This window comes from Dipodomys spectabilis, unplaced genomic scaffold (genome assembly GCF_019054845.1).
Source record: "Dipodomys spectabilis isolate Male_0828 unplaced genomic scaffold, ASM1905484v1 ptg000331l, whole genome shotgun sequence".
Classification (NCBI taxonomy): domain Eukaryota; kingdom Metazoa; phylum Chordata; class Mammalia; order Rodentia; family Heteromyidae; genus Dipodomys; species Dipodomys spectabilis.
The window spans coordinates 344,552-358,426 of NW_024871008.1; the positions used below are offsets into that span (position 1 = coordinate 344,552).

At 63.6% G+C, this 13,875-nt stretch overlaps 1 protein-coding gene across 1 annotated transcript; it reads left to right on the plus strand.

The window, feature by feature from the left end:
• The first annotated feature begins 914 nt into the window (after positions 1-914).
• Pkp3 (plakophilin 3) lies at positions 915-13,815 on the plus strand. Its single transcript, XM_042665566.1, is given in 14 exon segments — positions 915-1,252; positions 7,150-7,229; positions 7,325-7,956; positions 8,039-8,162; positions 9,832-10,036; positions 10,533-10,636; positions 10,638-10,708; positions 11,608-11,725; positions 11,796-11,966; positions 12,072-12,257; positions 12,620-12,773; positions 12,928-13,120; positions 13,212-13,299; positions 13,501-13,815. Coding segments are annotated over 14 exon segments (2,400 nt in total). The 5' UTR covers positions 915-1,014; the 3' UTR covers positions 13,537-13,815.
• Positions 13,816-13,875: the final 60 nt, after the last annotated feature.

Sequence of the window (13,875 nt, forward strand, 5' to 3'; positions counted from 1 at the left end):
CATGACCCTCACTCTGAGTCTCATCACACCCCAGACCTCTGCCCTCAGCCACTCAACCTTAAGACAAACGTCTCCAGGACACCAGGACTGGGACATAGGCCTGCCATGGGAAAGAGCCCTCAGAGTCTAGAAAGAGGCGGGGGCGGTGGGGATGGCAGCCCCGGAGTCAGAGGAGCACGGGGGCCGGTTGAGACACCAGCTCCAGCTCCATCTAACAAGGAACTGTGCTGGATGCCAGGCCTGACCCAGAGCTCCTCAGAGTATGCCGGTCCCCCAAACTGCAATGTTTGGAAGCTCCTAGGACCAAGCTCGATACCCCCTGCAGCCTTCCCACCTCTCCTTCCGCCCCTGCCCCCACCCCAGCCCTCAGCACACCCTCCCTCCTGCCCCCCCCCCTGCCCAGCAGGTGCCAACATGAGCCCTGTCCCCTGAGTCAACCCCCTGGGGCGCCTGGCCTGCCCGCCCTGACTCATGTGTTGGGAACGGGCCTCCCACCCCAGGCCTGGCTGAGCCAGGGAGAGGTGCCAGGGAGGGAGCCGGGGCCCTTCCGAGGACCAGACCAAGCTTCCAACCCTCCCACCCTCCTCCAAACTCTGTCCTGAGCTCTGGATTCAGCCAATAACCGTTCCTGGATGCCACCAGGCTAGGGTGTTGGAGGACCCCAGCAGCTCCTTACCACACTGACTCCACGAGCCCTGGGCTGGCTTTTTTAATCTGAGAACTGATAGGGCCCGGACCCCTGGGGTCCAGTCCTGGCTTGGGAGAAGAGTCAGACGCCAGGCCAGGGGAGCACAGGGCCTGTTCTTCCGCCCAAATTCCACCTTAAGCAGGCAGAGGCCCGTCCCTCCCACCTGGCCCAGGTGTCCCCGCCCCCAGAAGAGCTCTGGGCTGGGCGGGCCAGCGTCTGTCTCCAGGCCAGCTCTGAGCGCCAGCAGGGAGGGGACTTCTGGGACAGGGCCTCAAGGGACAGGACCAGGAAGGGGCCAAGCAGGCCAGCCAGGTGCTCCTGCCACCATGCAGGATAGTAACTTCCTGCTGTCCGCCCTGCAGCCCGAGGCCGGTGTGTGTTCCCTGGCCCTGCCCTCCGACCTGCAGCTGGACCGCCGGGGTGCTGAGGGGCCCGAGGTGGAGCGGCTGAGGGCAGCCCGAGTCCAGGAGCAGGTCCGAGCCCGCCTCCTGCAGCTGGGCCAGCAGCCGAAGCACAACCACAATGGGGCAGCCGAGCCCGAGGGCTTCGCTGAGGTCGCCCGAGGTAGGCCGGGCTGGCAAAGGCGGGCCGGAGGAGGAGACGGCAGTGGGGACGGGGACAGAGGCAGTGGACAGAGATGGCCGGCGGGGGTGTGGTGGTGTCGGGGCAGAGGCCGCCCGGGCTCCAGGGTTCAGCCATTGACTCACTGAGGCCTTCTCTGAGTCACCACCCCGCCCTAGCAGGAGGGCGTGGGCGTGGGGCTCGGACCCGGGAAAGCGGCCACGGGCAAGGTAGGGCTCCACTTCTGGTGGGCCCAGGGGTGGAGCCCCCACCTTCTGGGCCTCCCCACCCTCCTCATGGGAAGGATGGGGGAAGGCTGTCCCCTGTGGAACAGGCCAGGCCCATCTGTCTGCAAACCCGGAACTCACACCAGGGAACACAGGCCGAAGTGAATGGGACAGGAGCTGGGAGAGGGGAGCCCGGAAATCCCCGACAGAGCCAGGGCCTGTCTGGACCCAGGGCTCCCTGAGGACTTGCAGGCCCAGCCTGCCAGGAGTGACCCAGATATTCTCCGTGAGAACAGCCAGTGGGGGTGTGGACGCCCCTCAGTGAACCCGAGCCACCCGGGCACTTGGGGGTGAGATGGAGTGTGTAGTGTATGTGTGGTATGTGTGAAGTGAACGTGTGTATGAGTGTGTCTGTGCTGTGTCTGTTATGTGAGTGTATGTGAGTGTCTGGGTGGTGTGTGTGGTTCATGTGTATGTGCAGGGTGTGTGCATGTGTGTGTGGGGAGATTGTATGTGAGAGTGTCTGGGTGGTGTGTGTGGTATGTGTATGTGCAGGGTGTGTGCATGTGTCTGGGTGGTGTGTGTGTGTGAACTATGTGCAGGGTCTGTGCATGTGTCTGGGTGGTGTGTGTGTGAGTGTATGTGCGGGGTGTGTCCATGTGTGTCTGGGTGGTGTGTGTGTGAGTGTATGTGCGGGGTGTGTGCATGTGTGTCTGGGTGGTGTGTGTGTGAGTGTATGTGTGGGGTGTGTCCATGTGTGTCTGGGTGGTATGTGTGTGTGTATGTATGTGCGGGGTGTGTGCATGTGTGTCTGGGTGGTGTGTGTGTGAATGTATGTGTGGGGTGTGTGCATGTGTGTCTGGGTGGTGTGTGTGTGAGTGTATGTGCGGGGTGTGTGCATGTGTGTCTGGGTGGTGTGTGTGTGAATGTGTGGGGTGTGTGCATGTGTGTCTGGGTGGTGTGTGTGAATGTATGTGCGGGGTCTGTGCATGTGTCTGGGTGGTGTGTGTGTGTGAATGTGCAGGGTGTGTGCATGTGTGTCTGGGTGGTGTGTGTGAATGTATGTGTGGGGTCTGTGCATGTGTGTCTGGGTGGTGTGTGTGTGTGTGTGAATGTGCATGTGTCTGGGTGGTGTGTGTGTGTGTGTATGTGCACAGTGTGTGCATGTGTGTCTGGGTGGTTTGTGTGTGAATGTGTGGGGTCTGTGCATGTGTGTCTGGGTGGTGTGTGTGAATGTATGTGCGGGATCTGTGCATGTGTCTGGGTGGTGTGTGTGTGTGAATGTATGTGCGGGGTCTGTGCATGTGTCTGGGTGGTGTGTGTGTGTGAATGTGCAGGGTGTGTGCATGTGTCTGGGTGGTGTGTGTGTGAATGTATGTGCGGGGTCTGTGTATGTGTGTCTGGGTGGTGTGTGTGTGTGAATGTATGTGCGGGGTGTGTGCATGTGTGTCTGGGTGGTGTGTGTGTGTGTGAATATATGTGCGGGGTGTGTGCATGTGTGTCTGGGTGGTGTGTGTGTGTGTGAATGTATGTGTGGGGTGTGTACATGTGTGTCTGGGTGGTGTGTGTATATGTATGTGCGGGGTGTGTGCATGTGTGTCTGGGTGGTGTGTGTGTGAGTGTATGTTCAGGGTGTGTCCATGTGTGTCTGGGTGGTGTGTGTGTGTGAATGTATGTGCAGGGTGTGTGCATGTGTGTCTGGGTGGTGTGTGTGTGTGAATGTATGTGCGGGGTCTGTGCATGTGTCTGGGTGGTGTGTGTGAGTGAATGTATGTGCAGGGTGTGTGCATGTGTGTCTGGGTGGTGTGTGTGTGAATGTGTGGGGTCTGTGCATGTGTCTGGGTGGTGTGTGTGTGTGAATGTATGTGCGGGGTGTGTGCATGTGTCTGGGTGGTGTGTGTGTGTGAATGTGTGGGGTCTGTGCATGTGTGTCTGGGTGGTGTGTGTGAATGTATGTGCGGGGTCTGTGCATGTGTCTGGGTGGTATGTGTGTGTGAATGTATGTGCAGGGTCTGTGCATGTGTCTGGGTGGTGTGTGTGAATGTATGTGCGGGGTGTGTGCATGTGTGTCTGGGTGGTGTGTGTGAATGTATTGCAGGGTCTGCATGTGTCTGGGTGGTGTGTGTGTGTGAATGTATGTGCGGGGTGTGTGCATGTGTGTCTGGGTGGTGTGTGTGTATGTATGTGCGGGATGTGTACATGTGTGTCTGGGTGGTGTGTGTGTGAACGTATGTGCGGGGTGTGTGCATGTGTGTCTGGGTGGTATGTGTGTGTGAATGTATGTGTGGGATCTGTGCATGTGTGTCTGGGTGGTGTGTGTGTGTGAATGTATGTGCAGGGTGTGTGCATGTGTGTCTGGGTGGTGTGTGTATGTGCGGGGTCTGTGCATGTGTCTGGGTGGTGTGTGTGTGTGAATGTATGTGCGGGGTGTGTACATGTGTGTCTGGGTGGTGTGTGTGAATGTATGTGCGGGATCTGTGCTTGTGTGTCTGGGTGGTGTGTGTGTGTGAATGTATGTGTGGGGTCTGTGCATGTGTGTCTGGGTGGTGTGTGTGTGTGAATGTATGTGCAGGCTCTGTGCATGTGTCTGGGTGGTGTGTGTGTGTGAATGTATGTGCAAGTGTGTGCATGTGTGTCTGGGTAGTGTGTGTGTGTGAATGTATGTGCGGGGTCTGTGCATGTGTCTGGGTGGTGTGTGTGTGTGAATGTATGTGCGGGGTGTGTGCATGTGTGTCTGGGTGGTGTGTGTGTGAATGTGTGGGGTCTGTGCATGTGTGTCTGGGTGGTGTGTGTGAATGTATGTGCAGGGTCTGTGCATGTGTCTGGGTGATATGTGTGTGTGAATGTATGTGCAGGGTCTGTGCATGTGTCTGGGTGGTGTGTGTGAATGTATGTGCGGGGTGTGTGCATGTGTGTCTGGGTGGTATGTGTGTGTGAATGTATGTGTGGGATCTGTGCATGTGTGTCTGGGTGGTGTGTGTGTGTGAATGTATGTGCAGGGTGTGTGCATGTGTGTCTGGGTGGTGTGTGTATGTGCGGGGTCTGTGCATGTGTCTGGGTGGTGTGTGTGTGTGAATGTATGTGCGGGGTGTGTACATGTATGTCTGGGTGGTGTGTGTGAATGTATGTGCGGGATCTGTGCTTGTGTGTCTGGGTGGTGTGTGTGTGTGAATGTATGTGTGGGGTCTGTGCATGTGTGTCTGGGTGGTGTGTGTGTGAATGTATGTGCAGGGTCTGTGCATGTGTCTGGGTGGTGTGTGTGTGAATGTATGTGCAAGGTGTGTGCATGTGTGTCTGGGTGGTGTGTGTATATGTATGTGTGGGGTGTGTGCATGTGTGTCTGGGTGGTGTGTGTGAATGTATGTGCGGGGGGTGTGCATGTGTGTCTGGGTGTGTGTGTGAATGTATGTGCGGGGTGTGTGCATGTGTATCTGAGTGGTGTGTGTGAATGTATGTGTGGGATCTGTGCATGTGTCTGGGTGGTGTGTGTGTGTATGTGCAGGGTGTGTGCATGTGTCTGGGTGGTGTGTGTGTGAATGTATTGCGGGGTCTGTGTATGTGTGTCTGGGTGGTGTGTGTGTGTGAATGTATGTGCGGGGTGTGTGCATGTGTGCCTGGGTGGTGTGTGTGTGTGAATGTATGTGCAGGGTCTGTGCATGTGTCTGGGTGGTGTGTGTGTGTATGTGCAGGGTGTGTGCATGTGTCTGGGTAGTGTGTGTGTGAATGTATGTGCGGGGTGTGTGTATGTGTGTCTGGGTGGTGTGTGTGTGTGAATGTATGTGCAGGGTGTGTGCATGTGTGTCTGGGTGGTGTGTGTGTGTGAATGTATGTGCAGGGTGTGTGCATGTGTGTCTGGGTGGTATGTGTGTGTGAATGTATGTGTGGGGTGTGTGCATGTGTGTCTGGGTGGTGTGTGTGTGTGAATGTATGTGCGGGGTGTGTGCATGTGTGTCTGGGTGGTGTGTGTGTGTGTGAATGTATGTGTGGGGTGTGTGCATGTGTGTCTGGGTGGTGTGTGTTTGAATGTATGTGCGGGGTGTGTACATGTGTGTCTGGGTGGTGTGTGTGAATGTATGTGCGGGGTGTGTGCATGTGTGTCTGGGTGGTGTGTGTGTGAATGTATGTGCGGGGTCTGTGCATGTGCCTGGGTAGTGTGTGTGTGTGAATGTATGTGCGGGGTGTGTGCATGTGTGTCTGGGTGGTGTGTGTGTATGCATGTGCGGGGTCTGTGCATGTGTGTCTGGGTGGTGTGTGTGAATGTATGTGCAGGGTGTGTGCATGTGTGTCTGGGTGGTGTGTGTGAATGTATGTGCAGGGTGTGTGCATGTGTGTCTGGGTGGTGTGTATGTATGTGCGGGGTCTGTGCATGTGTCTGGGTGGTGTGTGTGTGAATGTATGTGCGGGGTCTGTGCATGTGTGGAGTGTAACTGTGTGTGGGTGTGTGTTAGGAAGTCACTCGAACATGCTGAGATTAGGACACTTCCTCTCTAGTCCATCTACAACAGCAAGGATTCAAGTCAGACAGTAAGACAAACCTCTGGTCAGAAGTCACCATGGTTCACATGCTTAGGAAGGCTCCCAGAACTGACCCCGTGACGGCTGTCCAGAGGGGCCGGCCAGGGTGGCTACTGCCTGCTGCGGGCCCTGGCCTTGCTGGACCAGAGCCGTACCAGGGGTCATGGGGGGGAGGGGAGGGAGGACTAATTGCCACCTGGCCACCCTGCCAATTAGGGGAGGAGAACAGTAATTTGGGGGTGGGCGTCAGGCCCCCAGGCTGGGGTGTGCCCCAGGCTGTCCTCCCTGGCGTCAAGAGTTAACAAAGCCTCATTAACCTGGGTAGATCTGGGGAGCTCCTTGGTGGGGCACCCCAGACCATCCAGCGGGGGTGGGGTGTGGAGAAGCCAAGGTGGACTTCCCACGCGTTCCTGACCCTTCAGCCCTTGAGCCAGCAGCTCTAGTCAAGGAGCCCCTCCCACAAGCAGAGTCCCCGCAGAGACGAGCCAGGAGGGAAGCTGGCTTCCTGGGCTTTCGCTACTCACCACGTGACCACCACCTGCCCGCCCCTCCACCTCCTATCCACTGCCCACCGTCCATCCACCTATTCCGGGGCCTCACCAGCCCTCTTCCCCGCCCACACCCCTTCCACCACTCGCGGAGCCAGGCTGCCGCCGCCCGGCTGAGGTGGGGCTGGATGGGGCGGGTGTGGTCCCGCCTCAGGCTCTGTCACCGTCCATCAGGGCAGACTGGTCCAGGAAGACTACCTCCTGGGTCGGCACAAGAGCTCTCCCGGCAGCCAGGGCTCAGCCTGGGTCTGGGCACAGGAGGCGCTCCAAGGGAATGAGTGTGGCTTGGGGCAGTCCGGGCTGGCTCCCTGGTGAAGGGGGCTGTGTGCCCTGTCCTGGCAGAGACTGGACAGCGGGCGGAGACCCTGGAGCGCTCCCCAGGCAGCCTCGAGGTCAGTGGGGCCGGTGCCCTGACGCCTCAGGCAGAGGCACAGCCGCTCCACAGCGGCTGTGGAAGGACAGAGGTGGCGGTGAGGCTGGACACCATTTCCAATGCCCACTTGGCCCTGGGGCTGAGGCCACTCTCAGGGACAGAGACAGCGGGCAGAGGGAGGCCGGAGGCCGGTGCACAGCTGACCGGCCAGGCCGGCTTCCCCCGCCCTGTCTGCAGGTCCGTCCAGGAGCCAGGACCCCACCCCGCAGGCCGGCTTCAGCTCCCGTTCCCAGGGTCTGGGTGGCCACAAGCCCGCGGTGAGTGCCGGGGGGGTCGGGGCGTCGGGGCGTCTCGGCTGCAGCGAGGGTGGGCGGGTTCCCGGACACCTGCTCACCGCGCTCTTCTTCCACAGACCTTCAGGCCCATCGCCAAGCCGGCCTACAGCCCAGCCTCCTGGTCCTCCCGCTCGGCTGTAGACCTGAGCTGCGGTCGGAGGCTGAGCTCTGCCCACAACGGGGGCGGGGCCTTTGGGGCTGCGGGGTATGGGGGCATCCAGCCCGGCGCGCCCATGGCCGTGCGGCCCGTGTCCTTCCACGAGCGCGGCGGGGCGGGCGGCCGGGCTGACTACGACACGCTGTCCCTGCGCTCACTGCGGCTGGGCCCCAGCGCGCTGGATGACCGCTACAGCGTGGTGTCGGAGCAGCTGGAGCCCGCGGCCCCCTCCACCTACCGCGCCTTTGCCTACGAGCGCCAGGCCAGCTGCGGCTCGAGCAGGGCGGGGGGCACGGACTGGCCGGAGGGCCCCGAGGGGCCCCCCGGCCGGACCATCCGCGCCCCTGCCATGCGCACCCTGCAGCGCTTCCAGAGCAGCCACAGGGGCCGCGGAGGGGCCGGGGCGGTGCCGGGGACCGGCCTGGAGCCCGTGGCCCGGGCCCCGTCCGTGCGCAGCCTCAGCCTCAGCCTGGCGGACTCCGGCCACCTGCCAGACGTGCATGGGCTGGACAGCTACGCCGGCCACCGCACCCTGCAGAGGCTCAGCAGCGGGTGAGCGGCCGGGCGAGGGAGGGGGCGTGCTCCCCAGCCCGGCCCAGGCAGGTCAGCCTGACCCCCGACCCTGGTTCTGCAGCTTTGATGACCTCGACCTGCCCTCTGCAGTCAAGTACCTCATGGCTGCAGACCCCAACCTGCAGGTGCTCGGGGCGGCCTACATCCAGCACAGGTGCTACAGCGACACGGCAGCCAAGAAGCAGGTGACTGTCCACCCCACAGGCCACCCGCTGCCCCTCAGGGGGGACTGACCACCCCGCCGGCCACCCGCCGCCCCTCAGGGGGGACTGATCACCCTACCGGCCACCCGCCGCCCCTCAGGGGGGACTGACCACCCCGCCGGCCACCCACTGCCCCTCAGTGAGACTGACCATACCGCCGGCCACCCACTGCCCCTCAGTGAGACTGACCACCCCGCTGCCCCTCAGACTGTCCACCCCACCGGCCACCCACTGCCCCTCAGTGAGACTGACCACCCCGCAGGCCACCCACTGCCCCTCAGGGGGGACTGACCACCCCGCAGGCCACCCGCTGCCCCTCAGTGAGACTGACCCTGACCACCCCGCCGGCCACCCACTGCCCCTCAGTGAGACTGACCACCCTGCTGGCCACCCACTGCCCCTCAGTGGGGCTGACCACCCCGCCAGCCACCAGCTGCCCCTCAGTGAGACTGACCACCCTGCTGGCTACCTGCCACCCCTCAGTGGGGCTGACCACCCCGCCGGCCACCCGCTGCCCCTCAGTGAGATCCCTGATCACCACCGCCCATGCTGGCCTCCAGTGCCTTACTCTCCTTACTCTCCGTGCTGACCTCCAGGCTGACTGGACACACTCTCCCTGTCCTGGGCCTCCTCAGCAGAGAAGAGTCAGGGAGCACCTGCCCACCTCTGTCATTTCCACACACCCACACCATCGTCACACAACACAGCACACACGTGTGCATCACGCTGCACATGCCTGCATCACCTACGCGCACTTGCACCCCACTACACGCGCACAGACCCCCACCCATCCCCGCACACACGCACAGACCCCCACCCATCCCCGCACACGCGCAGACCCCCACCCATCCCCGCACACGCGCGCAGACCGCCACCCATCCCCGCACACGCGCGCAGACCCCCACCCATCCCCGCACACGCGCGCAGACCCCCACCCATCCCCGCACACGCGCGCAGACCCCCACCCATCCCCGCACACGCGCGTGCAGACCCCCACCCATCCCCGCACACGCGCGCGCAGACCCCCACCCATCCCCGCACACGCGCAGACCCCCACCCATCCCCGCACACGCGCGCAGACCCCCACCCATCCCCGCACACGCGCGCAGACCCCCACCCATCCCCGCACACGCGCGCAGACCCCCACCCATCCCCGCACACGCGCGCAGACCCCCACCCATCCCCGCACACGCGCGCAGACCCCCACCCATCCCCGCACACGCGCGCGCAGACCCCCACCCATCCCCGCACACGCACGCATAGACCCCCACCCATCCCCGCACACGCGCGCGCAGACCCCCACCCATCCCCGCACACGCACGCATAGACCCCCACCCATCCCCGCACACGCACGCATAGACCCCCACCCATCCCCGCACACGCGCGCAGACCCCCACCCATCCCCGCACACGCACGCATAGACCCCCACCCATCCCCGCACACGCGCGCAGACCCCCACCCATCCCCGCACACGCGCGCAGACCCCCACCCATCCCCGCACGCGCGCATAGACCCCCACCCATCCCCGCACACGCGCAGACCCCCACCCATCCCCGCACACGCGCGCGCAGACCTCCATCCATCCCCGCACACGTGTGCACACGCGTGCACGTGGATGCACTCATGACCTGGGTCTCTGTGCGTGTCCCAGGCCCGCAGCCTGCAGGCGGTGCCTAGGCTGGTGAAGCTCTTCAACCATGCCAACCAGGAGGTGCAGCGCCACGCCACAGGGGCCATGCGCAACCTCATCTACGACAACGCAGAGAACAAACTGGCCCTGGTGGAGGAGAACGGCATCTTCGAGCTGCTGCGGACGCTCCGGGAGCAAGATGATGAGCTGCGCAAGAATGTCACAGGTGCTGGTTGCATCCGTCCGTCCAGTCCCGGCTGCCCTCCAGGGGCCCCTCCCCACGGCCCCCCACGCCCTCCTCCTCCTCCTCCCTTGCTTTTCCCCTCCTCCTCTGTGCTGTTCTCCATGTTCTGTGACAGACACATTTCCCCTGTTCTGCCTCTTTCCTTGGTCCCCAAATTCTGTGCTTCTGGCTCTGTCCCTCACTTATTTATTTTCGGTCATGGGAACGGGATTCAGGGCCTCACGGACGCCGTGCAATTGCTCTGTCATCGACCTGGGCCCCAGCCAGGACTCGCTCCTCACAGTCACCTTCACCTCTGGTCCCCCATGACCCCAATTCTTGTTTTCTGTCCCCACAACACTGGCCCCAGCACTGGGTGCCTCCCCAGCAGGCTCTCAGTGAGGAGGTACCAAGGACAGGAGAGCGCAGGCCGCATCCAGCTCCGTTCTCAGAAGGGAGCCCACAGCCTCCTGACCCCTGCCTTGGCCCGCCCACCCAGGAATCCTGTGGAACTTGTCATCCAGCGACCACCTGAAGGACCGCCTGGCCCGAGACACGCTGGAGCAGCTCACAGACCTGGTGCTGAGCCCCCTGTCAGGGGCCGGGGGGCCCCCCCCTCATCCAACAGAACGCCTCCGAGGCCGAGATCTTCTACAATGCTACCGGTTTCCTCAGGTGTGCTGGGCCGCAGGGCCACCAGAGGCCAAGGGGGGGACAGCCGGTGCCGTGCGGGGAGGGGCAGCGCTGGAGAGCCGTGCCCGTGGGGGAGGGGCAGCGCTGGAGAGCCGTGCCCGTGGGGGGAGGGGCAGCGCTGGGAAGTGGTGCCCGTGGGGGGAGGGGCAGCGCTGGGAAGTGGTGCCCGTGGGGGAGGGGCAGCGCTGGGAAGTGGTGCCCGTGGGGGAGGGGCAGCGCTGGGAAGTGGTGCCCGTGGGGGAGGGGCAGCGCTGGAGAGCCGTGCCCGTGGGGGAGGGGCAGCGCTGGAGAGCCGTGCCCGTGGGGGAGGGGCAGCGCTGGAGAGCCGTGCCCGTGGGGGGAGGGGCAGCGCTGGACAGCCGTGCCCGTGGGGGGAGGGGCAGCGCTGGGAAGTGGTACCCGTGGGGGGAGGGGTAGCGCTGGGAAGTGGTACCCGTGGGGGGAGGGGTAGCGCTGGGAAGTGGTACCCGTGGGGGGAGGGGCAGCGCTGGACAGCCGTGCCCGTGGGGGGAGGGGCAGCGCTGGGAAGTGGTGCCCGTGGGGGAGGGGCAGCGCTGGGAAGTGGTGCCCGTGGGGGGAGGGGCAGCGCTGGGAAGTGGTGCTTGTGTCTGAGACCTGAGGGACAGGCTACCATTGGCCAGTGGGCCTGGAGAGCAGGCACTGGGGCAAGCCACCTCTGGCCACCAGGAGGAAGGTGCGTCAGGCCCCGGCTGCAGGCTCCCAACCCTCAAGTGGTATCAAGGGGCAGGTCCTGCCATGTCTAGCAGGTGGAAAATGCTGGTGGCCGTGAATCTCACCGTAGGGCGGAGGCTTTGGCCTGGAGTCCCTAGGGACAGCTGGGCCGGGACCCCGAGGGGGACTCGATCTGTTTCCCTCCCCAGGAACCTCAGCTCGGCCTCCCAGGCCACCCGGCAGAAGATGCGCGAGTGCCACGGGCTGGTGGACGCTCTGGTCACCTACATCAACCACGCCCTGGATGTGGGCAAATGCGAGGACAAGGTGAGGGGCGGGGGTGCCTGGGGGTCCCCAGGCTTCAGCCTGCGCTGACCGCCGCCCTCCACCCCCACAGAGCGTGGAGAACGCCGTGTGCGTGCTGCGGAACCTCTCTTACCGCCTGTACGATGAGATGCCGCCGTCGGCCCTGCAGCGGCTGGAGGGCCGGGGCCGCGGGGCCCTGGCCGGGGCGCCAGCCAGCGAGGTGGTGGGCTGCTTCACACCTCAGAGCCGGCGGATGCGTGAGGTGGGCGCGGGCCTGGGCGGACGGGAGCAGAGGGCCCCCGTCCCGGACCCTCCCCCCGGCCTTGGCTACCCCGGACCCCGCTGACCCCAGCACCCTCTCGTCCAGCTGCCCCTCACAACCGATGCGCTCACCTTTGCCGAAGTGTCCAAAGACCCCAAGGGCCTGGAGTGGCTGTGGAGCCCCCAGGTGGTGGGGCTGTACAGCAGGCTGCTGCAGCGCTGTGAGCTGAACCGGCACACCACAGAAGCGGCCGCGGGGGCGCTGCAGAACATCACTGCCGGCGACCGCAGGGTCAGTGGGCCATGGCCCCGCTCCATCCTGTGCTGGGCTGGACGCCAGGACGCAGCAGGAGCCACTCCCCAGGAAGCTGGGGAGGGAGGACTGGGACTCAGAATGAGGCGCACGCTTTGCCCAAGCTCAGAACCCTGAGCTTACTCCACTTCTGGAGGCCTGAGCAGAGGGTCTGCCCAGACAGGCCTGGCCCCGGGAGGGCAGAGCTGAGCAGTGGCTCCAAGCGAGGGCGCAGCCCTGTGCTCCGCCCCAGGGCAGGGCGGCCTGGGCGCTGCTGGGGCCTCACCTCCCCGGCCTCCCCTCTGCAGTGGTCGGGTGTGCTGAGCCGCCTGGGCCTCACCTCCCCGGCCTCCCCTCTGCAGTGGGCGGGTGTGCTGAGCCGCCTGGCCTTGGAGCAGGAGCGCATCCTGAACCCCCTTCTGGACCGGGTACGGACTGCTGACCATCACCAGCTGCGCTCGCTCACAGGACTCATCCGAAACCTGTCTCGCAACGCCAGGAACAAGGATGAGATGTGTGAGTCAGGCCGTGCCTAGCCAGCCCAGTGGTTCTCCCTCATCGTCTGGCGTCTTGGTAACAGGCTGGGTGGGGGGAGGCAGGGGCATCAGCTGAGGGGCAGAGGGGAGGGGCACCCAGGAGCCCAGGGTCACTGACCTGGCCCTCCTGGCAGCCACCAAGGTGGTGAGCCACCTGATCGAGAAGCTTCCGGGCAGTGTGGGTGAGAAGTATCCTCCAGCCGAGGTGCTGGTCAACATTATAGCGGTGCTCAACAACCTGGTAGTGGCCAGTCCCATCGCCGCCCGCGACCTGCTCTACTTTGATGGTCTCCGAAAACTCATCTTCATCAAGAAGAAGCGAGACAGGTGAGGGATGACCCGACCCCAGGCAGCCTGGCTGGGCCCCCGCTGCCCAGGCTGCCCCTGGTACTGACCCCCAGCCTCCGGGCTTCCCCAGCCCTGACAGTGAGAAGTCCTCCCGAGCAGCCTCCAGCCTCTTGGCCAACCTGTGGCAGTACAGCAAGCTCCATCGAGACTTCCGGGCGGTACGTGCTGCAGAGCCCAAGCCTCAGGGCCTGGGGGACGGGGCACGGGAAGTCTAGGGAGGGACCCAGAAGCCAGGATGGAGTGGGAGTCGGGGCCACTGGGCAAGGGCCGGGCCGCGCCCAGCACGGGGTGGGGGGGGCCTGCAGGACAACAGGGCTGCACAGCAGTGATGCCCTAACCCCGGCCACTCCCCCCTGCAGAAGGGCTATCGGAAGGAGGACTTCTTGGGCCCATAGATGAAGACTTGTGGAGGACAAGGTGGAGCGTTCCAGCTTCGGAGTGGGCAGACTTGGCGCCAGCTGCTCACTCGCCCAGCTGGAGGAGGAGCTGATGGCCATAGGGTCTCACCTCCTAGAGGCTGGAGACAGCGGGAAGGGTGGGGTCTGGCAGCTTGGGGCTGGTTTCTGCAGGGGGTGGGGGCAGGGCTTGAGCTACTCTGGTGCGTGGGGTGGAACCCGGTCATAATGCAGAGGTGAGGCTGTCCTTAGCCTGGCAGGGCCGCAGGAGCACTGAGAATAAAGGTGGCAGCCGGAGTACTTCCTGTCTGGCTGCGGCGCCTGGACTGGCTGAGCCCA